Source organism: Ictalurus punctatus, chromosome 19, assembly GCF_001660625.3.
Source record: "Ictalurus punctatus breed USDA103 chromosome 19, Coco_2.0, whole genome shotgun sequence".
NCBI lineage: Eukaryota > Metazoa > Chordata > Actinopteri > Siluriformes > Ictaluridae > Ictalurus > Ictalurus punctatus.
In genome coordinates this window covers 1,249,778-1,277,140 of record NC_030434.2, presented here as the reverse complement: position 1 = coordinate 1,277,140, position 27,363 = coordinate 1,249,778, and the positions used below count along the sequence as shown (strand labels likewise).

At 39.7% G+C, this 27,363-nt stretch overlaps 1 protein-coding gene across 2 annotated transcripts in view; it reads right to left on the bottom strand.

Annotated features, from left to right (window-relative positions):
* The window catches only part of cacna1c (calcium channel, voltage-dependent, L type, alpha 1C subunit), a 317,859-nt gene that overhangs the window by 43,913 nt on the left and 246,583 nt on the right, over positions 1–27,363 (bottom strand). For both annotated transcript variants that reach the window (XM_017494341.3, XM_047162132.2), the window contains exons 33-42: positions 18,321–18,368; positions 15,238–15,375; positions 15,056–15,121; positions 12,213–12,304; positions 11,953–12,109; positions 10,240–10,367; positions 9,498–9,594; positions 7,916–8,018; positions 7,687–7,788; positions 5,526–5,653 (exon numbers count right to left, since the gene is read on the bottom strand). In XM_017494341.3, coding sequence (XP_017349830.1) covers positions 5,526–5,653; positions 7,687–7,788; positions 7,916–8,018; positions 9,498–9,594; positions 10,240–10,367; positions 11,953–12,109; positions 12,213–12,304; positions 15,056–15,121; positions 15,238–15,375; positions 18,321–18,368 — 1,059 coding nt within the window. The remainder of the gene's footprint in view (positions 1–5,525; positions 5,654–7,686; positions 7,789–7,915; positions 8,019–9,497; positions 9,595–10,239; positions 10,368–11,952; positions 12,110–12,212; positions 12,305–15,055; positions 15,122–15,237; positions 15,376–18,320; positions 18,369–27,363) is intronic.

Here is a 27,363-nt window from a genome sequence, read left to right as displayed (position 1 = left end):
TCCCCGCTCGGCTGAGGTCGTCGCTCAGCCTTCCTGCTCCATGGCGAACATCGTTCCCCCCCTCCTGCTTCAAGGAGACCCACGCTCCTCTCCCGGGCCTCACGGAGACCCACGCTCCTCTCCCGGGCCTCACGGAGACCCACGCTCCTCTCCCGGGCCTCACGGAGACCCACGCTCTGCCCGGCTGTGGTCGTCGCTCTGTTTCCCTGTTCAGCTGAGGATGTCGCTCTGCTTTCCTGCTCTGCCGAGGACGTCGATCTGCCTTCATGCTCCGCCGAGGACTTCGCTCAGCCTTTCTGCCCAGCTGTGGTCGTCACTCTGCCTACCTGTTCAGCTGAGGACGTCGCTCTGCTTCCCTGCTCTGCCATGTACATCACTCTGCTTTTTTGCCGTGTGGTCTCCAGGCTCTGCTCGGGACATTCTGCCCAGGAGGCCGGGGCCGCCAATGGAGATGGATGTTTCATGGCACTCTAGGAGGAGTGCCCTTGGTGGGGGTGGGGGGTGGGGGGGGGGGTTCTGTCACGAGTTCCCCTTTAAGCAGCGCGCTGTGGAGCATGTGAGCAGGTGCGTGAGCACCTGCTTATCCCTTGTGGACAATCGTGACATTTTGACACGTGCATTTGTTTATGTTTCTGTCATGTCTCCTCCCCATTCTGTCATTGGTTGTAGTTTCACGTGTGTCTGAATTGCCCTTAGCCGTCAGCCATTACAACGCTGATTATCTCCGCATATATATATATACCGTGCACCTCCCAGCACACGACACAGAATATTGAATGAGCTATAGTAGATTAGTTTAGAGTCCTTACGATAGATAACCACAGTCAGTCCATAGTTTCATGTTTCGATTCATAGACATAGTTCATGTCATGTTTAGGTTCGTTTGTTAAGTTCACGCTGGTTTCTCCGCTACCAGTCCCTCGCTGTTGTTTATGTTTCATGTTTGGTATATCGACCCTGTATCCTGTGACCACGACTTTGATTCCTGCCTTGCCTCGTTTATGCCCGTTTGCCAATCGTCTGAACTTTGCATGTTACTGGATTACGTTTTTGGATCACGTTCTGGATTTACCTGCCTGTGTGTCTCTCAATAAAACTGTTCACACTGTGCTTGCATCCTACCTTATCTCCGTTATGTCACGATACGTGACAATGTCTCCGATTAGGATGCGGTCTCCTCTAATGTCATGTATGCTTAAAAAGTTTTGTGCACTTAAAAGAGACAATACTATTAATTAATTATTAGTGTCATATAGTATAGATATTTAATATTGGCCTCCAATTGCATTACATAGTTTTCTGAATGTGTTTACAGCCCAGAACATGCATTTCAGTGTCACATATTGTGGCTAAATTAAACTTTCAGAGAGTGGTGCTGAACTTTATACTGCTTAATACATGAGCTCATGTTGCACAAGAAAAATGGGTTCAAGTCCATGTTTAGAATTGTGTAACTGAGACATGACTTATTTGACATGTTTTATTAAAATTCAATTTTGTATGCACAAATCTTTTACAAACTGAATAGAGCTTAAGTCTGTAGTTACTGTACATCTGAGGACTGAATTATGATGTACACAATTTGGTACTGCATTTTTGTTTTGATTCATGTCTCCACATGTCTTGTCTCATCATTGATTGTATCCCTCATGTGTGTTGATTACTCTCCCCTGTTTTCAGTTTGCCGCTTGATTTGTTTGTGCATTTAAAGCCTTTTGTGAATTTGTTAAGCGCGAACTATACGCTCAGTTTAAGATTCAATTCTGCCTAGCATTTTTGTATTCCCTGAACTGTTAAAGCACTATTACCGAAAATTGCATCCATCTCAACCTGTCTTACATGACTGGAAAAAAACAAGGCTAAAGATTGATTTTTGCTAATACTGTGTGTTCTATGGCTTTAGGGTGAGACTTGGTATTAACATCCATCTCGGATGATCCAGCTGAGTGGCCAGCAGAGCTGTTTGTACTTGGTATTTTCATTTAACTTGAATGCATCTCCTCTGACCACCTATAATTGAATTTCATGACTAACAGTGTTACCAAATCTGCCAAAAGAAACTAGATGTCATTTCACAACCAGACCCAATACTAGCCCAGTACAAATACTCATACAAAATGCACATTCAGTTTTTCAGCATTTATACTGCATAGTTGTACTGTAATCTGGCAGACTGTGTGACATTTTGTGCAGCTTTTGCTGAGGATATCGCATCTTATCTAACCAGGTTCAAATATAATGATTAAATGAATACTTCTCCAATAATATGGATGCAGCAGGAATGGAAGAAGGGCACTATGCTGGGATGACCGTGCCAGCGTTTGACATGGTATATTTCCCTCAGTGGGTGCACCTTGACACCCCTGCTCCTTTTGATGGCACTGAATACCCTCCTGAAGAATTCCTGCTACAATGCCAATTTTATTTTGAGAGGCTTTCGAACGCAAGCACAAAGAGACACAGTGGCTGAGGTTCATGTTCTCCTGGCTCACTGACCAAGTGTACCATGGGAGACCCAGGCCTGGAAAGCATGGCTGTGTTTGTGGGCCTCTTGAGAAGGGTGTTCCAGTGGGCCAAGGCGAACCCAGACCTAGAAATATTTTGCGGAGGGCCCGCCTTTCGACGGCACCCATTCGGCCATTCATGAGTTATTACATGGAAAGGAGGGCTGGAAACAAGGAAGACTTCCCTGCAGAGCTCACATATATATCCAGCAGATGGGCAGCTTTGTTATAGCAACCTTGTCCAGAAGTATAATAATGTTCACTGCTGTTGAGTGGCTAAATACATGCTGCCAATTTCATAATATGTCCCTTCAACACCCTATGTCCTATTTTAATCCTTAAATGCATGCATGTTTCGCCAATCATTATTACATATTCGGGTCGTTAGCGACCTGGAGTATATATCTAACACGGATGGATCTCTAAACAGCCCCGATAGTATAAAACTGTCCTAATATTTTATTAAGGAGTACAAAATAATAAAATATTTTGTTATATTTTGATATTTTGTCAATAAACTGATGCAAAAAAATATCCACTGTTAAAATTTCTCATTAATAATTCAAGCACTAAAATAGTAAAAGTATTGTAGCATTTTCATTCAATCGTTCCAGTCACCATAAAATTAAAATCATTATAATATTTTAGATTTTTGGAATTAAAGTAACTTTATAATGTATAGTTTTCATGGCTAAAAGCAATATTAGAAAGTGATATTATGATAGGCAAATGTGGCACCTTCTATGCTTCACCAGGTAAATTCAGCATCTGGCTCATATTCGAGATCTGAATCATTCAATATGTTACTCTAATAGGCTACTATCATGTTCATAATCATAAATATTTTGTTTGCTGACAGCTTCATTATCAGATCCATTGTCAAACAACAGTAATATTTGATTAGAAACTTGTTCTGCAGTAAATCGCTGAGCCATGTCAAGTCAAGGTATGTGTTTAAAGGTTAAATCAAATCTGATTGAATCATGGATTCACTTGCTTCTCGTCAGCTCATCAAATCAACAGTGTATATAAACCCCAGTTTGTCAACTACTCATTTCCAGATTGTTCAGGCTTCAGTGTGGTCCACCACCCACGCTATTGCCTGCTTTCTTACCTCCCTTGTGGTTCAGCAGCGCTGCATTAGCTCTCACACCACTTTCGGCTAAGCCCTCGACTCTCCCGCAATGGACCTAAGTTTGAATCCCGACCCCAGCTACACTTTATCCCAGTCCTTTATCATACATTCCAGCCTCTTCTTCATGTCAATAAATCCTGCTAACCTTCGGTCACTGTGTATGTGTTCTGTATTTGGGTCCCCCAGTCTCTGTGTCCCTAACAATCTGGTCTTCTTAAAAATCTTTAACTGTCCAGTTCCAGTGAGCCTGTGCTTAGTATAGCTTCCTGTTCTTGGCTGATAGGAGTGGAACCCAATATGGTCTTCTAAAGAAATGGTGTTGGGCCACTATACAGTGCATCCGGAAAGTATTCACAGCGCTTCACTTCTTCCATATTTTGTTATGTTACAGCCTCATTCCAAAATGGATTAAATGAATTATTTTCCTAAAAATTCTACAAACAATACCCCATAATGACAACATACCACCTGTGGTAAATTCAGTTGATTGGACATGATTTGGAAAGGCACACACCTGTCTATATAAGGTCCCACAATTAACAATGCATGTCAGAGCACAAACCAAGCTATGAAGTCCAAGGAACTGTCTGTAGACCGAGACAGGATTGTATCGAGGCACAGATCTGGGGAAGGGTACAGAAACATTTCTGCAGCATTGAACGTCCCAATGAGCACAGTGGCCTCCATCATCTGTAAATGGAGGAAGTCTGGAACCACCAGGACTCTTCCTAGAGCTGGCCGTCCGGCCAAACTGAGCGATCGGGAGAGAAGGGCCTTAGTCAATCAGGGAGGTGACCAAAAACCCGATGGTCACTCTGACAGAGCTCCAGCATGTCTCTGTGGAGAGAGGAGAACCTTCCAGAAGAACAACCATCTCTGCAGCACTCCACCAATGAGGCCTGTATGGTTGAGTGGCCAGACGGAAGCCACTCCTCAGTAAAATGCACATGACAGCCCGCCTGGATTTTACCAAAAGGCACCTGAAGGACTCTCAGACCATGATGAAACAAAGATTGAACTCTTTGGCCTGAATGGCAAGCATAATGTCTTGAGGAAACCAGGCACCAGTCATCACCTGGCAAATACCATCCCTACAGTGAAGCATGGTGGTGGCAGCATCATGCTGTGGGGATGTTTTTCAGCGGCAGGAACTGGGAGACTAGTCAGGATCGAGGGAAAGATGAATGCAGCAATGTACAGAGACATCCTTTATGAAAACCTGCTCCAGAGCGCTCTGGATCTGGACTGGGGTGAAGGTTCATTTTCCAACAGGACAACGACCCTAAGCACACAGCCAAGATGACGAAGGAGTGGCTACAGGACAACTCTGTGAATGCACTTGAGTGGCCCAGCCAGAGCACAGAATTGAAATCTCTGGAGAGATCTGAAAATGGCTGTGCACCAACGCTCCCCATCCAACCTGATGGAGCTTGAGAGGTCCATCAGGTCAAAGAAGAATGGGAGAAACTGCCCAAAAATAGGTGTGCCAAGCTTGTAGCATCATACTCAAAAAGACTTGAGGCTGTAATTGGTGCCAAAGGTGCTTCAACAAAGTATTGAGCAAAGTCTGAAAATACTTATGTACATGTGCTTTTTTTGTTTAATACATTTGCAAAGATTTCAAACAAACTTATTTCACGTTGTCATTATGGGGCATTTTTTGTAGAATTTTTAGGAAAATAATGAATTTAATCCATTTTGGAATAAGGCTGTAACATAATAAAATGTGGAAAAAGTGAAGCGCTGTGGGTACTTTCTGGATGCACTGTATCTCTGTAATTGTAATTGTGGAGGGAACGGAGGGAATTCTTCCAAAAGATAGGTAATATATCTATGTAAAATATTTATGGCATATACAGTATATATAGATTCAGTGTTAGGCCCACCTGCAGAGAGAGAGCTGTTTTTGGAGGCACTTTAGCCACTAAGCCTTGTTCTTTCCTCTTTTTGAACTTCCTGAAGTATTCTTGGATGAGGAATGTGGCATAGAACTTCCCAACTGTCACCTCATCATCTGGAAACAGAGAATAGTATCAATATAAATATTGATAAGCATGATTACATTCTCAGTCATTTCAGAAAGAAGTGTTTTATGACCATATATATGCTTGGATTGTACTTTTAATCTGTTCAAGGAATAGCACAGAATTCAATATAATTAGGGAAAAATATTACTTTGAACAGTAATCTTATAAAGATATAGCAGTATATGTGTCAGATGGACTCCTGAAGTGTTTGCCCTATTATCAATTGATTACAAGCTTAAATCTCAACAACACCATCCAATTCAATTCAGTTTTATTTGTATAGCATGTTTAACAAAGGACATTGTCCTAAAGCAGCTTTACAGGAATATATAAATTCAGGATATATATTTTAAATGTATGAATTTATCCACAATCGTTTTCTGTGGGGGAAGGATGGCATTACACATTTCCCTGTTATGTATCGTGCGGTATATGGCAGAGGGAAATTAGCATTTCTTCTTAATGCTTTCTACTGCCCTGTGATGCATGAGCAGTGGCTCAACAAGATGTGGTGGAAGACTTGAACGTCTCATAGGTTGGCAAATTTGGACAAAATCAGGTAAAATACACAGCAAAACGATTACACATTGGAAGAACATTTTGAGAATAAGGACTGTAAGGATTATTGGATAATTAAATAGGACCAGAACACCACCTATATTAAAAATGGTTTATGATTCAAAAAGATTATTAAACTGGATGCAAACAGATTTGTTTGTAAATCCTGTAATTTTGGAAATATGTTTGTAGCCTGTTTGTGCTCCTCAGTAAATTTACACATAAGAGGTCTAAGTAATGTAAACCTCACCACAAATCATAGAATTTGCAAAGGAATTACTGCATTTTAATATATAGATTACAATGTCAAATTTTAATCGCTTGTTTATTTCAATTACACACAAATGTAATATCATATTAATAGCATTAAAGAAATAATTTTAAAAATAATAATAATAAAGACAGCAAGCCAACCCAAATGCATTGTGAGATGAATAAGACTTGTTGTTCAATTAAGCAGAAATGCCACTACATATTAGGAGGGCAGGCTGATCGGTGCATATGGTAGCAGTAAGCTGAGGTAGTACAAATGGCAGAATTCTCAACAAGATCCTGTGTCATTACAGTGCGTGTCCAAGTTTTATCCATGTTTGTATTTCTTGCTACTGGCACATTTCAAAGAGGGATAAGTGACTGGTCTGTTATGTCTCACTGCAGTGTGTTGCATGTCAACTTCAGCCTTGTTCCTGTATACATCAGAGCACATTTATCCTCAAGCCCTACACAAAGAACCTAAAGAACCTAGTAAGTACACAGTTACTCCACAATGGTGCAGAATCAGGCATCCATATATATATATATATATATATATATATATATATATATATATATATATATATATATATATATATATATATATATATATATATATATATATATTTCTCTTTTGGTTTACCTTTTCCCATTTTGTGGTTGTCATATATCTTTTAAACTTTAAACTAGGTTAAACTCATATCTAACATAGGGTTGCTGCAATGTCAGCATCGGTGAGGACTTTCTCTATATGTTTTTGTCTGTTCCAGTGCTGGGACTCCTCTGGTTTGTGAACCCTTTAGAATCTGCATAAATTTTACCTAAAACATCATCAGATTTTAACAAAAGTCCTAAACGCAGATAAAGAGAACCCAATTAAACAAATGAGATAAAAATATTATACTTGGTCATTTATTTATTGAGGAAAATTATCATTTTATATATATATATATATATATATATATATATATATATATATATATATATATATATATATATATATATATATATATATATATATGTATGTATGTATGTATGTATGTATGTGTGTGTGTGTGTGTGTGTGTGTGTGTGTGTGTGTGTGTGTGTGTGTGTGTGTGTGTGTGTGTGTGTGCGCGTGTGCGCGTGTGTGTGAGAGTAGTTTAAGTAGATCCACTCTTGTGGATCCACTCTAGATCCACTCTTGTCCACACCCAAGTTCATCACTGACCTCCTGCTGGGGGCACAACCTGGTCCAGCAACTTCATACTGGTCCTCTTCCAGATCTTTTTTACTATTGCCCTCAGTTCTTCATTTGCCTGCTCCAGATTACCTAACACCACACATAAAGTGTTAATGTTTTTTGATTTATACTGTATGTATGCATGTTATCTCAGCACTAGGAGCTAAAGATAGCTTAACCAGGATTGTAAGAATGATATCACTTGAGAATAATATACCTTCAGTTTTAATGCGAAGGGCTGTGCGCACCAGGGCAAACAGAGTAGCATTAAACATTACTGTGCCATCACTGTTCAGAGGCATGTTCATGGATACCAGGCGCTGAAATAAAACAATACATACATACATACATACATACATACATACATACATGTAAAGGTGGACACATATGTTGTGTTTTTTTTTTTTTTTTTTAATAATGTATGCATGTGTGTTCAGGGGATACAAAAACACTACACACTCCTGGTAAAATTGCAGAATTTTGTGATGTAATTTTTTTTTCATTTAGATAAATTATGTCAGATATTTTTCGACCTTTGACATGATGTAGCAGCCAACAAAATTCAAATGAAAAATTTTTTTTTCAATAACCTGGTTGCACGTGTGCACACCCTTTTATATAATGGGGTATGTGACTGTGCTCAGAATTAACCAATCACCTTAAAACTTCAAAAAATCATATACCTGTCTTCAGTGAAGTGATTTTGATTAATGATCAACTCTTTCTTTAGTACTTTCTTGACAACTTTTTGGTTTCAACTGACTGCTGAAACTATGGTCTGTGAACAGCTTACAAAACATGTACAGGCATTCATTATGAAAGGTCAGAAGACGGGTACAAAAATTTCCAAAACATCAGATGAACCACGGAACACTGTAAAGTTGTTCAGTCAAATCAGATGCCAAGAGACCTATAGCAATATTAACGGAGCTGAACATACTGGTCACTCCATGCATGTGACAACAATCCAACAATCTTTTGTATTCTTAACATGTCTAGTCTGTGGAGTAGAGTGCCAAGACAGAAGCCCTTTCTCATGCTCAATAAATAAATAAATAAATAAATAAATAAATAAATAAATAATCCAAACCCACTTAAATTTTGCAAAACTATGTGGAAAAATGCACAATGGCCTCATGAGACCAATTTAGAACTTTTTGGGCATAATTTTAAAACATATGTTTGGTTCAAAAACATGACAGCTTATCACCCAAAGAACAGCATACGCACAGTTAAGCATGGTGGTGATACCATCATGCTATGGGGCTGCTTCTCTTCACCTAGTATGGGAGCTGTGGTCAAGATAGAGGGAATCATTGATATACTAAAGGGTCAGTCAATCTCAAGTGGTCCAGGAATTCGAAAGTTACCTCTATGTATTGGCATTGCAAAACCACCATTTTTTAATTTTACTTGGTTTAACTACAACACCCATCTTTGTGTTATGTAAATAAAAAATCCAGTAGCTCAAAATATTAGAATAATTTGATAGATCTGGAGCATTTTTGCAAATCAAGATGTGCTAAGTTGGTAGACTCTTACCCAAAAAGAGTGCTGTATTACAAGCCAAAGATGCTTTAACAAAGTATTAGTTAAGGGGTGTGAACATGTATGCAACCAGACTATTGCACGTTTTTTTCTTTTTCTGTTTTTCACTTAAATTTTGCTGGAAAATTAAAGCTGGAAAATCATCTCGCATGATTTATCTTTGTTTATTTATGTCACAAAGACCTGCAATTTTGCAGGTGTGTGTAAACTACTTATATGTGTAAAGCATGGTGTTTTTTTCATATATATACCTTGCAGGCCACTCTGTGGGGACAGAGTTTGCCAAACCCCAGGGGTGGCTGAATCCTTCTAAGCAATGTCACCACATCCAGATGCTTAATCCTTCCCCTATGTTAACATACAAGAAGCTTGTATTTATTACTGGCTCCCAAGATAAAGACCACAGATAAATTCTAATTTCCCGATTCTAAATTTAATTCCTGTACACCTTTCTGTTTCATACTGAAATGTGTGTTGTGGCCCACACATCACTGATTATTTCTAGAGATACTCTGGACTGGCCATAAATGCTGACTAATACTGGAACACAGAATGCCTGACAGTGTTATTAGTTTACATTCTGCAGGGGAGTTTGAAATGTTAGGTAACATATATTGTAGGAAATATAATATGTGAATATTTTTCAAGCTTTTATGTGATTCTGTTGCAGGAAACTAACACTTGAAATTTAACTAGCTGCAATGTAGAACATGCTAAATATGCATGTGAAAAAAATTATTTGTATCATAGGATTTTGCATAAACAAGTTTTTGGATCCCATACCTATGGTTTTGCTGCCAAGGCAAGTTGTGTTCTGTATCTGACCAATTTAAGGCACCTTAAGGTGAATGATCAAACAACACTACTTCTTCTGTGAGTTATATCAGATTGCAGACAATATATGCATACCTATCTGTTGGAGCATTCATCATAAACAACCTCAGGAACAACAAAAAGTTTTCCTATACATTTAAGAGAACAGAAGTGACTAACTTTGCCTCAGGGTCATACTCTGCCCATATCCTCTTGAACTCATCAAGATGATGTGGTCCTAGTATGGACCAGTCCCGTGTCAGGTAGTCAAAGTTGTCCATTATAACTGCCACAAACAGGTTGATAATCTGTAGACAAGAAAGCAGAGAGTATATACCGTCATTGTCTGGTGGTCTGTGAAGGCCTGTGAAGATCCTGTGAAGACAAATTTAAACATAGTTGTGAAAATTACAAGGTGTCCTTAAGTAAAATAATATGTTTCTCTTTTTCAGAAATTTCAACCAGAAGTAAAGTTACAACATTTATTATAGCATAGAAAGTCTGATCACCCTGAAAGTGAACACACAGAAAATCCCATTTAAGGATTTTAATTCCAAGTCCACAGAAATACACCATGCCTATCTCTACATTTATAACCTAACATTACTGACAAATTTTAAAGAATTGTACATTTACAATAAGAAATGCTCATTATCATATACTTTCTGATCATACAGATACATAGATCAGATACACTGTCTGATCATTTTTTCTGAGATAAAAGTCACTTGCTGCAGTTGATCTTTGTGTTTACATTGGTTGGGAAATAATCACTGAATAATTCAGTCAGTTTTTTTTCTTATTAGGTTAATTGTTAGTAATGTTGGTAACACATTATAATACTTTTACATTATTTTTCCGTTCATCAGTAACTATGCAGGACCTAAAAGGGAATGAATGAGTAATTGTTCACTAATCCTTATGGTACTTACATATGTCCTGGAAAACTACTATATAACTATGACTCTTTTATAATAAATACTGATTAAGTACTGATCACATTAACAATAATTCCAAATACTTAAGCTTTACCTTAATCGTGGAGATCTACTACAGTACCTAATATACCTCAACCTAATCTAATATTTCAGTAATTGGTAATGAATACCACATTTCACTTAATAATACTGTTCCACTTAATTTTCATATGGTAATTCATTAATTACTGAAGTGTTCATGTTTTGTAACACCTTTGAATGTAAGTTGATGGAAAATATTTGTTACTCATTACTACACTGTATGTTTACTGGTTATTTTGTCAATTTCTCACTTTATATCTTTACTGACTATTTAGAAACGTAACACTGACCATGTGTTACTCTGAGTAGACCTGTTTGTGTATACACTAATAAGTCAGATATTTACATGGTGTGGTATTGAAATAGATTGAGATATATTAGGTACTGGATCTTCAAAAGGAAAGTAAAGCTTAGCTATTGGAAATGAATGACAATATGATCATAATTAATCAGCAGTTATTATAAAAGAACCATAAATGTTAATGAAGAACTAGTAATTTTTTTCTGCATAGTTACTTATAACGTATAGAACATTTAAACATAATTTAAAAAATGAGGATATGACAGAATAGGTGCACTGCAGACATTTGGACTGAATCGATTCTGTTATGCTACAGTAGGGAACCATACAAACCCCTTATCATCACATTTTGCAAGCAAGGTTAGCAATTTTCCAGATGTCAGCTCTAGCAACTTCCAACAGCTTTTCCCAGACCACCTTACAAATCATTAGGAACTAATTTGGTGGGTATGATTTACATCATTGTTTTAAACCAGACAAAAATGAGCAAAAAGATTAAAGCATGTGCCTTAAACCTATGTCTCAAGGATTTTGAATCAGCTCTATTGGACAAATATAGCAGGAAGCACTCACCAGAAAAGCACAAAGCATGTAGAAACTGACAAAGTAAATGATGGCAAAATGACTGCCACACTCCTCACTGGTAGGGGCCTCTTCAGAACCCTTTTCACATGGGCGGTTTGGGGAGCAGGCCAGCATTATCTCCTGCCAGGCCTCACCTGTTGCACATCTGAACATGGGCACACAACAATATACACATGGTTACACTATGTTTGGTCTTCTGATCAATAAAAGGTACTGGAACAAATGACAGAGAGAAAGACAGAGCTCACCTGAAAAGCAGCAGCACAGCTTGCGGGAATGTTTGAAAATTGTTGTTTCGGTTGATCTGGCTGTTGTCTGTCAGTGCGATCTTACCAAACATCTGTGGGGATAATAATAATATATATTTAAAAATAATAATAAATAATAATAATAATAATAATAATAATACACTGTAAAACCTGATGTGTTTACTCAAATCAAGTAACAGATTTCCTTAAACCAGTTAAGTTTAAAAAATATATTGCTTTGAGTACAGCTAACATTCTAACAGACTGGGGTCTCCCTGTTAGAATGTCCAGAACCCAGTTGCAGATGGTGGGTAGCATGACAAGTGTGCTAAGCTTGTTGGCAAGCATAGATGGTATCACCGTGTTGAATGCTGAGCTATAGTTGATAAACAGCATTCGAACATAGCTGTACTTGTTCCCAAGTTGTGTGAGGGCAGTGTGTATCATTGTGCTGATGGCATCATCTGTGGACCTGTTTGCTCTGTATGTGAACTGGAGAGGGTCCAGAGTGTCAGGTGTGACGATCTGGATATGGATCAGGATGATCCTCTTGAAGCACTTCATCAATATTAGAGTCAGTGCAACAGGCGGCATGTACTGCAGCATGAAAGTTTGTGAGCTCTGCACACATTGATTCAGTGCATCCTTAATTGTTGATGTTTTCTGTAATGTGCATTTACAAACAGTATGATGCAAGTCTGTATAGACAACGGTTTTATTGTGAGCAAACCAGTAATCATTATCACAATTTATCTCTCATTGGTACAGTTTTGGGTGAATTTTCACTCAGTGCATGAAACCTTTCTCACATCTTATGCCACTACTCTCTGGCTGTCAGTGTTATAACATCCTGGGATGTTTGGTGAGAAAGCTAAAGTTGCCAGATGTTGTTCATGCCATGTAAGCACAAGACTGGTTCGCATCAGAGGACCTGCATTATGCATACTTCTATAGCCACCCTCTTGCCATGGCATATGACTTCCTTAGCCACCCTTACACCATGGAGCATGGCTGACATTCACTGAAAAGATGCAAGTAAGCCATTCCCAGGGTACAAGGAAGGCATCAAGGCTCTTCTCTGTTCTAGTGCATAGGTGGTGCACTACCTACCTCAGAAACCAGGTGGGGAAAACACAAGTACATCCAATACCTCAGCAACATGTAGAATCACCTTTAGCAATAATTACAAAGTAAACATTTTCTGTAGGCGTTTATCAGTCTCACAAATTGTTTTGGAGAAATTTTGGCCTAGTTTTCTTTACAAAATTGTTTCAGTTCATTGATGTTCGTGGGCATTCATTTATGCACAGCTCTCTTAAGATACCACTACATCATCTCAGTTGGGTTGAGGTCTGGAGTTTGACTTGGCCATTCCAACAGCTTGTTTTTTTCTTCTTTAGCCATTCAGATATGGATTTGCTGGCATGCTTGGGATCATTGTCAGTTGGTATGAGGAGCTGGTGGTGATATACTGTGTTTGGTTTTAGCCAAACACGGCACTGTGCATCATGACCAAACATCTCCACTTTGGTCTCATCAGTCCAAATTATATTGTTTTTGAACTTTAGTGGTTTGTTCAAAAGAATTTTGCAAACCTAAGTCATGCTGCCAAATTATTTTTGGAGAGAAAGTCAAGTAGTGTAGCTCTTGGGTTTTTATTTATACTTCCAAGCATTGACCTTGGACTAAATTTGCTGGGATGCCCACTCCTGGGTCTTTTCAGTCATAATTTTCTTTGTTCAAAATATATTGAGAATTTAAACAAATGAAAATTATAAAGGCAGTATCATGAATCGAGTTGAATCATGACCGGAGTGCATCATTACACCCATACTTTGTAGTATTGAAAAAGTATTGAAATTTTGATAACTCATGCAGCTCCAGTACTGACATACTAGCATGATAGTATGTGATTTGTGTCATGGCCCGTCTTCACGGGTATAATTAAATGCTTACTTTTTCTTCAATATTACAAAATCATTATGAAAATAAAAGTGTGTGTGAGTATGACTGTACCAGGTGAAAGAACAAAAAAAATGGCATTGGCAAAGATAAACATTTTCTTCAGCCATGTGTTGTCCACTCCTTCTACTCCACTGAATAGCAAGCATGGGGAGGAGAGTGTCCCTGCCCCAGTTGACCTCTAATAGCACTTTTTGCAGTTCCCATTGTTAGTGCAACAACATCATCTAAAAAGGTTAGCAAATCAAAGGAAAATATGTTTATGTCTATCAAATAGTCACACTTCTTCAAATTATTGGTCACTAGAAAAAGGTCATTAGGGTTTAAATGGAGTTTAAATTTGTATGGAGTTGTGAATGGACACTATTTCCAGTTCTTGGCTGAGAAGAGTGGAACCAGATTTAATCTTCTGCTGTTGTAGCCCATCCAGGTTTGACATGTTGTATGTTCTGAGATGCTTTTCTGCTCACCACTGTTGTAAAGACTGGCTATTTGAGTTACGATTGCTTTACTGTCAGCTCAAACTAGTCAGGCCATTCTCCCTGACCACTCTCAAAAACAAGGTGTGTTTTTTTGTCTGAGGAACCGCCGCTCATTGGATTTTTTTTTTTTTTTTGCACCATTCTGTGTAAACTCTATAGCCTGTTGTGCATGAAAATCCCAGGAGATCAGCAGTTTATGAAATACTCAAACTAGCCATCTGGCTTCAACAACCACGCCACAGTTAAAGTTACTGAGATCACATTTTTCCTATTATGATGTTTGTTATAAACTTTGACTGAAGCTCTTGATCTGTATCTGCATAATTTTGTGCATTTATGCCTGTATCTATATTGAATATAAAGAAAAGTAAAGACAAAGGATATTGACTGAAGACTTGCCTGCATTCCAATAACAGCGTAGATGAAGAAAAGCATTACTATGAGCAATGCTACATAAGGAAGTGCCTACAGATAGAGAGAAAACAAATACAATCAAAAAGGATTATTTGTATATTTTTATGTTTCATTAATTATTTTATTTTTTAATTAATTTCCAAAATGTAATCTAAGCCACTTCTCACTTGGAAAGATTTAATAAAGGTCCACAGCAATGTTCGAATTCCCTCTCCACGTGAAAGCAGCTTTACCAGTCTCATAACTCGAAAGAGTCGGAAGAAGGTAATGGAAATCCTGGCATTATCTTCTGTATTCTGGAGACCCTTTCAGTATTTCACAGACAGACAAGAAAGCACGAACACACATACACACAGGAACCACCCCATCCCAACATACACATACAGACACAAAAAACACAGACATATTTTTTAATAATATAACTAATATATGCATTTTTTCTCTATTACATCCTACAGTGAGCTCAAGACAAGAAGGCATAAATTACAGTATCAGAACATAACAGAAAGGATGCAGAACATAAATCCCCATATTACAAAGATAAATACACATTTTGGACTTGTGTATTCATTCATTCAGTAGTGGAAAAACCATAGGTACTGGTGTACAGAGATGTAGACTGGTCAGTTTAGTCATTTAGTTAAACAATGTCATTTGTTTGGTCATGAAATTAATCAGTACAAACGGTCATTGCAAATCAATCCAAAATTATTTTGACTGATCATGTTTATCCCACAATGAAACATTTCTATTCTGATAGTTATCTACAAGGAACATGGCTTTACTGAATGGTTTAACTGAAATTCTATTAATCATATGCTATAGCATTTACAGTAACAAGATCAACTTTGGGAGACAATGCTGTCGTATATATATATATATATATATATATATATATATATATATATATATATATATATATATATATATATACATAAAAAATTTCTAGAATATCTAGAATATCTTTGTGTGTTTTAGCAATACAATTAGTCCCTGTGCACAAAGTGATGTCTTAAAGACATGATTTGTCATGGCTGGAGTGGACAATCCCATGTCCTGCACAGAGCACTGACCTCAACCACACTTTTAAAGAACTGGAATGCTGACTGCACAGCAGGCGTTCATGTCCAACATCAATGCCCAAACTCTTTAATACTTTTGTGGTTGAGCGGGTAGAAATTCCCATAGCCACGTTCCAAAATCTAATCAAAAGCCTTCCAAAACAGGGGAGACTGTTACAGATGCAAAGGGGGGACCTTCTGCATTCCCATGGTTTTGGAAAAGGATGTTTAATAAGCACATCTGGTTGTGATGGCCAAGTGTGCAGGAAGCATTCGTTATTACAGAAATAATTTTTTATTACTATTCTTTTTGCTGTGTTGCAACATCAAATGTAAGTATATTAAGTATGTAAGTATATAAGTATAAATGTAAGTTTTTTTCTGCTTCTTTTGAAGTGACTGTCTAAAGAAATTCGATTCAATAAATTATTTAGATGTCCTGAGAAATATTTAAACATAAAAAATCTAAACATTGCTTAATTAATAAAGTATTCACCTTCCAGAGTGATCATAGTCCTTTTGCAGCAATTACAAATTTGAGTTGTTTCAGATGCATCTCTATTAGGGGCTTATTAGGGATTCGATTTGATGCACAGCACTGGCTTCACAATTTTGATTTGATTCAATTCTCAAAATATTTTGAACAAAATTTGAATGAAGAAAACTTATGACTTATTTCTGAATATTGTAAACAAAATGTACTACAGGTTCACCATATCCTAATAATAAATACATGTGTAAATTTCCCCCAAAATGTTAATTGAATAAACAAACAATGTCTGTACTTGGGACTTTATTGACAGAAACATAATGGGCACTGTGGCAGAAAGAGAGCTACAAAGTCAGCCAAAATGCTTGATCCCATTGCCTCTAGTATTGTTTCAGGGCTACTAAAGAGGCCTTTTAACCATTATAATGTGGTCGTGTAACCGTATAATTTATAATCCAGAGCTATCAGACTTCACAAGTGCAGATCTCGCAGGCTCTCCATGAAAGAATGTGATCGTGTGACCAGCATGCTCTCTATATATTTTAACTCTATTGGTTTCACAAATTAGGACCTCTGGTGTTCTTGGTAGTATCTGAGCTGGGCCATTTTTTCCCCATTTTGTTATAGTGCTCCAGGAATGTTCAAAACCTTGATCATATTTTTATAACCTTCTCCAGCTATAACATATTTAATGTGAGTGCTGAAGAAATTTAAAATTAATAAATAAATATTAGTCTTAAAAATGTCTTTCCCAAAGCGAGAACCTGTTTTCAGGCTACCATACTCGTATTTTTTGTTCACAGATTCAGAAGACAACGACGCTGCACAACACTTAACTACTAGTTTGTTAAAGAACCTTTTACTTGTAATACAGCACTCTTAGAAACTTAGCACATCTTGATTTGGCAACGTTATTCCACTCTTCCTTTCCAAAATACTCTAGATCTATCACATCATGAGTACATCTCCCTACGCAGCCCTTGTCAAGTCATTTCACAGGTTTCCATTAGTACTTTCTCAACAGTGCTCTTTTCCATATAAGTGTCTTTTTTGACATATGTTTCTAATGCATATTTTTTGTTCATATTTATCAAAGTCAAAAGACATTGTGTGTGTAAATTTGAAGTGGATAAACTATATGCAGTGAAAATATTTAAAATAACAAAAACAAAAGAGATAATCATTTCCTCTCATGTATGTATGCATGTATGTATGTATGTATGTATGTATGTATGTATGTACAGACACATTGACATATAGCCCAAACATAATTTAAAAAATGAGAATCAACAGGTAATACATTAATTCCATGGCAAATATATTTTTACCAGTTGGTTTCTGACCTTTGTAATATTGCACCCTGGTAAATGCCAAAAAAAAAAAAAAAAAAAAAATCAGGAAAAGGCTAGCATTATATCACACAGAGAGTTGCAATGCTCATGTGACCAAAGTGCACCATGACAGATGGTGATGATGACAGATGAGTTGGACATGAAAGGGGCCACAACAACACAATAGACACATTCCACATTTTGGTTGAAACATATCTGCCCAGTAATCTAAGACATGTTTTGTGAGTTTGCATTTCCATGGAGGTGCATGAGTATGACATGCTTGAGCCTGGATGGCTACAATGACTGGAAGGTTAAGTTTAATGAAGGGGATAGACTGTGAGGTTTGATTCCCCGGCAGTTCTTACCATTTGTCTTCCCACAGAGGAATGAGAAGAGGAAGAAGGGTCAGCTGGCTTTAAAGGAAGGAAGACAGATCAAAGATATTGCATTGCTAACCTCATGTCACATAGCTGCCACAAAGGCATTTTATGTTTTATGAGTGTATGTGTAAGTTTTTCTCTTTTCTTTCTGCACTAGTTGTTGTATTCATTCATTCATTTTCTCTCTCTCTTTCTCTCTCTCTCTCTCTCTGTCTCTGTGTGTGTATGATTGTATTTGCAGTGTCCAGTAAAGACAACATATCTCATAGCATTATCTTTGTCTGCAGCTGAGGGCACTAGAATGCACTATGCCGAAGTGCACACTATCCAAGTCTGAATCTGCAACCCCGAACCGGAGAAAGTCTTTGACTTATTACTTTCACCATTATTGCAGTCTGACCATTAGGATAGTTCCAGTGTGAACTGCCAATTGAGTGTATTGGATATGTATCAAAATGGGAGACTACTTTCCACACGTGTATGATTATGTTGGTGTGTGAACGCATAAAGGGTGTACACTGAGTATCTACATGGTATAAAGACATGAAAATACAACCCCAATTCCAAAAAAGTTGGGACACTGTATAAAATGTAAATAAATGTAAATAAAAACAGAATGCAATGATTTACAAGTCTCATAAACCCATATGTTATTCACAATAGAACATAGAAAACAAATAAAATGTTTAAACTGAGTAAATGTACCATTATAAGACAAAAATAAGGTAATTTTGAATTTCATGGCTACAACTTTTTTTCTCAAAAAAGTTGGGGCACGGGCAACAAAAGGCTGGAAAAGTAAGTGTTGTCGAAAACACACTGCCAAGTCAACAAAGGACTTCATTAGGCAAAGAAAGTGGAAGGTTTTAAACTGGCCAAGTCAATCACCAGACCTTAACCCAATTGAGCAGCATTTTACCTCCTGAAGAGGAAACTGAAAGGGAAAACCTTTCATACATGGCTAGTGTATATATATATATATAATTTGGTATTTAAATGTATGTAAAAATCCAAAACTAAAATCTCTCATTTAGATAAGTATTCAGATTTTTATTTGGTACTTTGTAGAAGCTCCTTTGGTAGCAATTACAAGATTTTGAATCTTCTTGGAAGTCTGTACAAGCTTTAAAACACTTGTGCAGTTTCTCCCTGGATGTGGAGCTGCATACATCCTTCCCATAATTCTGACCAGTTTCCTCGTCCCTGCTACTGAAATGTGTACCCAAAGCATGATGCTACCACCACCATGCTCTACTGTAGAGTGTTAGCCAGTTGTACCTGGTTTTCACAAGACATGAAAGTGCCAGTGCTTGGAGTTGATCCCAGAGAGTTATTTTTTTGTGTCATCAGACCAGATAATCTTTTCCTCATGCTCCCAGAGTCCATATGCCTGCTAAAAGTTTGTTTTTGGGGTTTTTTAGTTATTTATTTATTTATTTATTTATTTTTACTCATGAGATTCATCTCTCTAGTCACTACCATGAGCAAGGTTTCTGAATTTGGACAGACAGGCAACTCTAGCCAGATTTATGGTGGTTCCTAACTCATTTCACATTAATGGAGCCCACTATACTGTTTGGAGCATTCAAACCTTTAAAAATGGGATTATATCCTCACCCAGATCTGTCTCCACAAGATTTGATTCCAGAGGTCTACAGGAAGTTCCATGAACTTCATGACTTGGTTTTTAGTCTGACATTCACTGTGAATTGTGGGACCTTATAGACTCAGGTATATGTCTTTCTAAATCATGTCCAATCAATTCAGTTTGCCACAGGTGGACTCCTATTCTAGAGATATTTCAAGATGCACTACATGGACAAAATGATGTGGACACCTGATTATAACCTCCATATTTGCTTGATGAACATCCCATCCAAAAACAATGGGCATTAATATTGAGTTGTTCCCTCAGCCTCCACTCTTCTTGGAAGACTTTCTAGTAGAATGTGGAACGTGGCTGTGGGAATTTTATTGAGTCACAAGAGCATTATTGAAGTCAGGCACTGATGTTGGGTGAGGAACAGATTCTAGCTAGGTCCCTAAATGCTACATTACAGCATAAATTTACATTTATGGCATTTGCCAGTGACTTGCAAAAGTGCTTTGAAGTCTCCATCAATAAATACATACTCAAACTGGTTCACAAGGTCAGGAACTAAGAATACTATCAGTTGAGTAGGTAATATAGTACAACACAGGATAATAATAATAATAATAATAATAATAATAATAATAATAATAATAATAATAATAATACTACAGGTACTACTACTCTATGAATTATTATTATTATTATTATTATTATTATTATTATTATTTTGTTTAATTTAAGCACCTCATGAAGAGGTACATCTTTAGTCGGCTAAAGATTCAGCTGTTTGGGCATCTAGGGTAGGTTTATTTCAATGCCTTGGTGCCAGAACAGAGAAGAGTTTTGATTCATGCCTTCCTTGTACCCTGAGGGATTGGGGGATGAAGCAATCCATGCTAGAGTGTCGGAAGGAGCGTGGTGCAGTGCGGGGTGTGATAAGTACTTTAAGGTAGGTGGGTGCTGGTCCATTTTTGGCCTTTCTAGGCAAGCACCAGTGTTTTAAATTGGATGCAGGCAGCTACAGGAAGCCAGTTTAGGAAGCGTAGCAATGAGGTGCTGTGGGATAACTTAGGAAGGTTGAAAAAAAAACTGTGCAGCTGCATTCTGGATTAGTTGCAGAGATCAAATTAGTTGCAGGTGCTCAGAGGAAGAGGCAGTCTCAAAATAACAAGGGACTGAACAAGCACCTGAGTGGCCTGTGTGGATAGAAATGGATGAATCCTTCTGATGCTGCAAAGGAGAAATCGGCATGAGCATGACAGATTAGCAATGTGAGAGGAAAAGGACAGGTGATTGTCCATGGTTCCCCCAAGGTTACGTGCTGTGACAGATGACGAGATCTGAGAGTTGTCCAGGGAGATCACAAGATGACATAGGGATGAATCTCTTGGGATGAACAGCAGTTCAGTTTTTCTGGGATTAAGTTGCAACTGATGAGTTGTCATCCATGATACGATTTCTGCCAGACATGCTGAGTGTCTGAGGGAGGAAAGGAGTGGATGAATTAAGTGTCCTCCACATAGCAGTGGCTTGAAATCCCATGTCATGAAAACTGAAAACTCTTGGTGAGCATATAACCGAATCAAGAGATAGAGTGTAGAGGGAGAACAGAAGAGGACCAAGTTCTAAGCCTTGTGGGACACCAGTGGAGGATCTGTGTAGAGCAGATGTGGATGCCTTCCATGTCGTATAAAGACATTCTAGACAATTGTGTGCTCCTAATACTGTGGCAACAGTTAAAGGCTCACATATGTGTGATAGTCAGGTCTCTACATACTTTTGGTCATACAGTGCAATCAAAGCACACAGGATGCACCTGAGTTCAACTGGGTGTGCATTTAGGAAAAGGTATGAATATTTATCTAAATGAGAAATTTCAGCTTTTGATTTTTTAAAATACATTTACAAAAACTTCTAAAAACATGTTTCCACTTCATGAATTTTGTGTACAAACAGTGCCCTCCAGTAATTTTGACACCTTTGTAAATATGAGCAAAGAAGGCTGTGAAAAATTATCTTTAATGTTTAATCTTTTGCTGTTTTGTTAAAAAATAATACTTTGCTCTCATGGATATAAAGCAACTGCAAACACAACACAGGTTTATCCAAAAAATATCTTTGCTAAATGTAGGTGTGCAACAATTGTTGGCACCCCTATGAATTCATATGAGAAAAATATATTTGACGTATATTCCCATTCATATTTTAATCACCTGGGTGACTAGGAACAGGAAATTGTTGAACCATGACTTCCTGTTACACAGGGGTATAAATATGAGGTAACACATAGGCCAAATTCCCTTAGTCATTCATAACAATGGGTAAGACCAAGGAATATAGCTGTGATGTGCGGCACAAGGTTGTTGAGCTTCACAAAATGGGAAGTGGCTATAAGAAAATAGCAAAAGCATTGAAAATGCCCATTTCCACCACAAGGGCATTAATTAAGAAGATCCAGCCAACTGGAAATGTTATGAATCAACCGGGAAGAGGATGTTTATCTATATTGTATCAATGCATTGTGAAGAGGACAATTCAAATGGATTCAAACCTCCAAGGATCACAGCTGGAGAACGTCAGGGTTACTCATGTAACCCTGTTCCCTGAGAAGGGAACTTCGACGTTGCATTTAGCATAACAGTATGGGAACGCCTTGTGTGCATGACCGGTATTTGAAGCTTGTGTAAAATCATGCCTCTACTTATAGGCCTGCCATGATCAGGTGACGTGGCAATTAAGCGCATATATATATATATAGCACCTGTGAACCACGCCGCCAACCTCTATTATCTGAAGCGAAGGCGCAATTCACAGGCCTGCCCTGGTATGACAGTGCTATGCAACGTCGAAGTTCCCTTCTCAGGGAACAGGGTTACCCTGGGGTTACCCCTTTCAAAGGGAACTTCGACGTTGCATTTAGCATAACAGTATGGGAACGGGAATACCCACTCCGTCATACCAAGGGCCTGTTCAAAAATACCCAAGCCCGAGGGTCACTGCAAGACACTCGGGCCCGGGGTGGAATGGGTATCCAGGCTGTAATAACGAATGACTGTGTGTGGTATAGACCACCCTGCAGCCGCACACACATCCTGCAAGGATACCCCTTTGGACTGCCTTAGTGAAATGAGCTCTTATGCCCAGAGGCGTGGCGAGACCACGTGTCGTAAACCCTAGAGATCGCTTCCACTATCCAAGTAGAGATGCGCTGCTTTGACACAGCATTACTTTTCCTGTCACTGCCAAAGCAGACCAGCAGCTGCTCCGACTTATGACACTGGCCGGAGCAGTGGACGTAAGTACAGAGGGCACTTACTGGACACAGCAGGTGCATCCTCTCTTGTTCCGGTGTGAGGAACAGAGGAGAGCAGAAAGCCTGCAACACCACAGGGTGGGCAGCCGATATGGGCACTTTAGGAATATAATCCGGCTTAGGATACAGGAAGGCCTTGGCTAATCCAGGGGTAAAGTCAAGGCAGGAAAGGGCAACAGAAAGATCTTGTAGACCTCCCACTCGCTTGAGAGATGTCAGGGCTAGTAAAAGAGCTAACTTTAGAGTCAGAAGCTTCTCAGAGGCTGACTCTAAGGGCTAAAATGGGGCCCCTGACAGACCTTCCAAGACCACAGCAAGGTCCCAGGAAGGTATGCATGGCCTGCAGATGGGCTTTGGCCATCTGACACCATGCATGAACCTTGAAGTTAGAGGATGTTGCCCCACAGAGGCTCCATCAACAGGGGCATGGCTGGCTGAAATGGCGGCCACGTAACCCTGATTGTAGAAGGAGCGACCCTGCTGAGAAACGTTTTTGTAAGAGCTCCAGGACTGTAGCTATTGCGCAGTTCACTGGGTCTAGCTGACGTTCCTCACACCACAAGACAAAAAGCTGCCACTTGAGTGCATACGATTTCCTTGTGGATGGTGCTGTAGCATTTAACATGGTTTCTACAATCTCAGTTGTGAGACCAGAATCTATGAGCTGGTGCCCCCCAGGGACCAGACCCACAGTTTCCGTAGTTCTGGCCAAGGGTGATAAATCAGCCCTCCGGCTTGAGACAGTAGATCCACTCTAGGGGCTCGAATGGGGCACCCAACAGACCTTCCAGGACCACAGAAGGTCCCAGGAAGGTATGCGCGGCCTGCAGATGGGCCTCAGCCGTCTGACACCACGCATGAACATCGAAGTTAGAGGATGTTGCCCCACAGAAGCTCCCTCAACAGGGGCGTGGCTGGCCGAAATGGCGGCCACGTAACCCTGATTGTAGAAGCAGCCCACCCCTCTGAGAAATGTTCTTGTAGGAGCTCCAGGACTGTAGCTATTGCGCAGTTTACTTGGTCTACAGTGGATCCCTGTGGACGGGAATTCCCCAAGAAGTGCCATCTCGCAGGGATATTATTCCTCAAAACCATGTTCGAGCTGGCCAAAAAGGTGCAACTAGCAGACTGTCTTGGCGAATTCTCGCTAGAGCTTGTGGGAGCAGAGCGATGGGGGGAGCAGCATACAGATGTGACCTAGGCCACATGTGTGGACTCCACCCCAAAGTCTCCCAAGATCCAGCTTTATCCTATAACCCCTAGAAAAGTTGTGCACTGCACCGGGGAAAGCATACTTTTCTGACATTCAACCTGAGCCCCAAGCTCTTCATGTGGGCGAGAACAACATCTCGATGTTGAATCGCCAGCTCCCTGGATCGTGCTAGAATTAACCAGTTGTCCAGGTAGTTTGGTACACAGGTGCCCTGGAGTCCCAATGGAGCCAGAGTGACATCCATGCACTTTGTAAAGGTGCAAGGGGATAAAGCTAGTGATATTCCTATGTGGAAATATGCACCTTTTAGATCTATCGCCACAAACCAGTTCTCGAACTGAAACATGGTTCAGATGATGCAGATCTAAAATTGGCTGCATAGTCCCACTTTTTTGCGGAAGAGGAAATAATGGCTGTAAACCTCCCTCTCTTCAGGAACGGGGTACATTGGGCTCTGGTCTATGCTGACTGCTGTGGTGAGCACACCTGTGAACGGGGGGGGGGGGGGGGGGGGGGGGGGGGGTCAAGCTATAACTGGACCCGGTAACCCTTTCTACGGTAGCCAGAACCCATGGAGACACATTTGGCAGATTTGGGCAGATTTGGGCACATTTGCATGCTGCTCGATGGTCTTTTAATGACATTAACTATTCCACATTCTATTGGAGGGAAGCATCAGATTTTCGTTGACCTGTGACAGCTCGCTGACCAGAGAACACTGAAAACTTGGGGACCACCTTGGCTAGGGGAGGCGCCCTAACAACCTCATGGCCCCAGATACATCCCTCCACGGCCCCTCAGGACCGCTCTTCTTTGCCTGCTTGGCCTTTATGACCGTTCTCAGATCAGGCCTAGTAGTAGACCGCGACTGTGGCCGCCCGGTTCCCCTGGCTGTCTGTGGGGGTTGGTGGGCTGCCATACTCGCCTTCTGGGTCTCCCTCACACTAGTGCTGGCCCAGGCTCCACTCGTGGATGCCCGGGTGAGCTCGAGACAACAGGGAAGGAACTGGCTTTTTTTTTTAATGCCGCCATATGGCGAGCTGACTCAGCAGGTCTGCTTGGTAGGCCTGCAACCCTGTCATTGTCTGCAGTGACCCCCAAGCAAGACTACTACTGCATAGGCTTTCCCACCAATGCCACGGTGGCCTTACATGGCTTGGATGCAATCCGGCCCCCGTAATTATCTGCCATCAGTGGAGAGAGGTAGCTCGCAAGTGCCTCCTCCACCTTGAGCGTAGATAAATAGCCATGCCATTTTGTTGCACACAACGATAAAAAGTGCTTTGTGTGCAATTGTTAAATATCCATGAGAGCAGAGTATTTTTGTGATTTCTTTTGTTTAACAAAAGATCAAAAGGTTAAACAATAGGACTTATCTCTCTCATATATATATATATATATATATATATATATATATATATATATATATATATATATATATATATATATATACATATATATATATATACACATATATATATATATATATATATATATATATACATATACACACACACACACACACACACACACACACAGATTGAGGGGAAAAAAGTATTTTATCCCCTGCTGATTTTGTACGTTTGCCCACTGACAAAGAAATTATCAGTCTATAATTTTAATGGTAGATTTATTTGAACAGTGAGAGACAGAATAACAAAAAAATCCAGAAAGACGCATATCAAAAATGTTATAAATTGATTTGCATTTTAATGAGGGAAATATGTATTTGACCCCTCTGCAAAACATGACTTAGTACGTGGTGGCAAAACCCTTGTTGGCAATCACAGAGGTCAGACGTTTCTTGTAGTTGGCCACCAGGTTTGCACACATCTCAGAAGGGATTTTTTCCCACTCCTTTTTGCAGATCTTCTCCAAGTCATTAAGGTTTCGAGGCTGACATTTGGCAACTCGAACCTTCAGCTCCCTCCACAGATTTTCTATGGGATTAAGGTCTGGAGACTGGCTAGGCCACTCCAGGACCTTAATGTGCTTCTTCTTGAGCCACTCCTTTGTTGCCTTGGCCGTGTGTTTTGGGTCATTGTCATGCTGGAATACCCATCCACGACCCATTTTCAATGCCCTGGCTGAGGGAAGGAGGTTCTCACCCAAGATTTGACGGTACATGGCCCCGTCCATCATCCCTTTGATGCGGTGAAGTTGTCCTGTTCCCTTAGCAGAAAAACACCGCCAAAGCATAATGTTTCCACCTTCATGATTGACGGTGGGGATGGTGTTCTTGGGGTCATAGGCAGCATTCCTCCTCCTCCAAACACGGCGAGTTGAGTTGATGCCAAAGAGCTACATTTTGGTCTCATCTGACCACAACACTCTCACCCAGTTGTCCTCTGAATCATTCAGATGTTCATTGGCAAACTTCAGACGGGCACGTATGTGTGCTTTCTTGAGCAGGAGGACCTTGCGCGCGCTGCAGGATTTCAGTCCTTCACGGCGTAGTGTTTCACCAATTGTTTTCTTGGTGACTATGGTCCCAGCTGCCTTGAGATCATTGACAAGATCCTCCCATGTAGTTCTGGGCCGATACCTCACTGTTCTCATGATCATTGCAACTCCACGAGGTGAGATCTTGCATGGAGCCCCAGGCCGAGGAAGATTGACAGTTCTTTTGTGTTTCTTCCATTTGCGAATAATCGCACCAACTGTTGTGACCTTCTCACCAAGCTGCTTGGCAATGGTCTTGTAGCCCATTCCAGACTTGTGTAGGTCTACAATCTTGTCCCTGACATCCTTGGAGAGCTCTTTGGTCTTGGCCATGGTGGAGAGTTTGGAATCTGATTGATTGATTGCTTCTGTGGACAGGTGTCTTTTATACAGGTAACAAGCTGAGATTAGGAGCACTCCCTTTAAGAGTGTGCTCCTAATCTCAGCTCCTTACCTGTATAAAAGA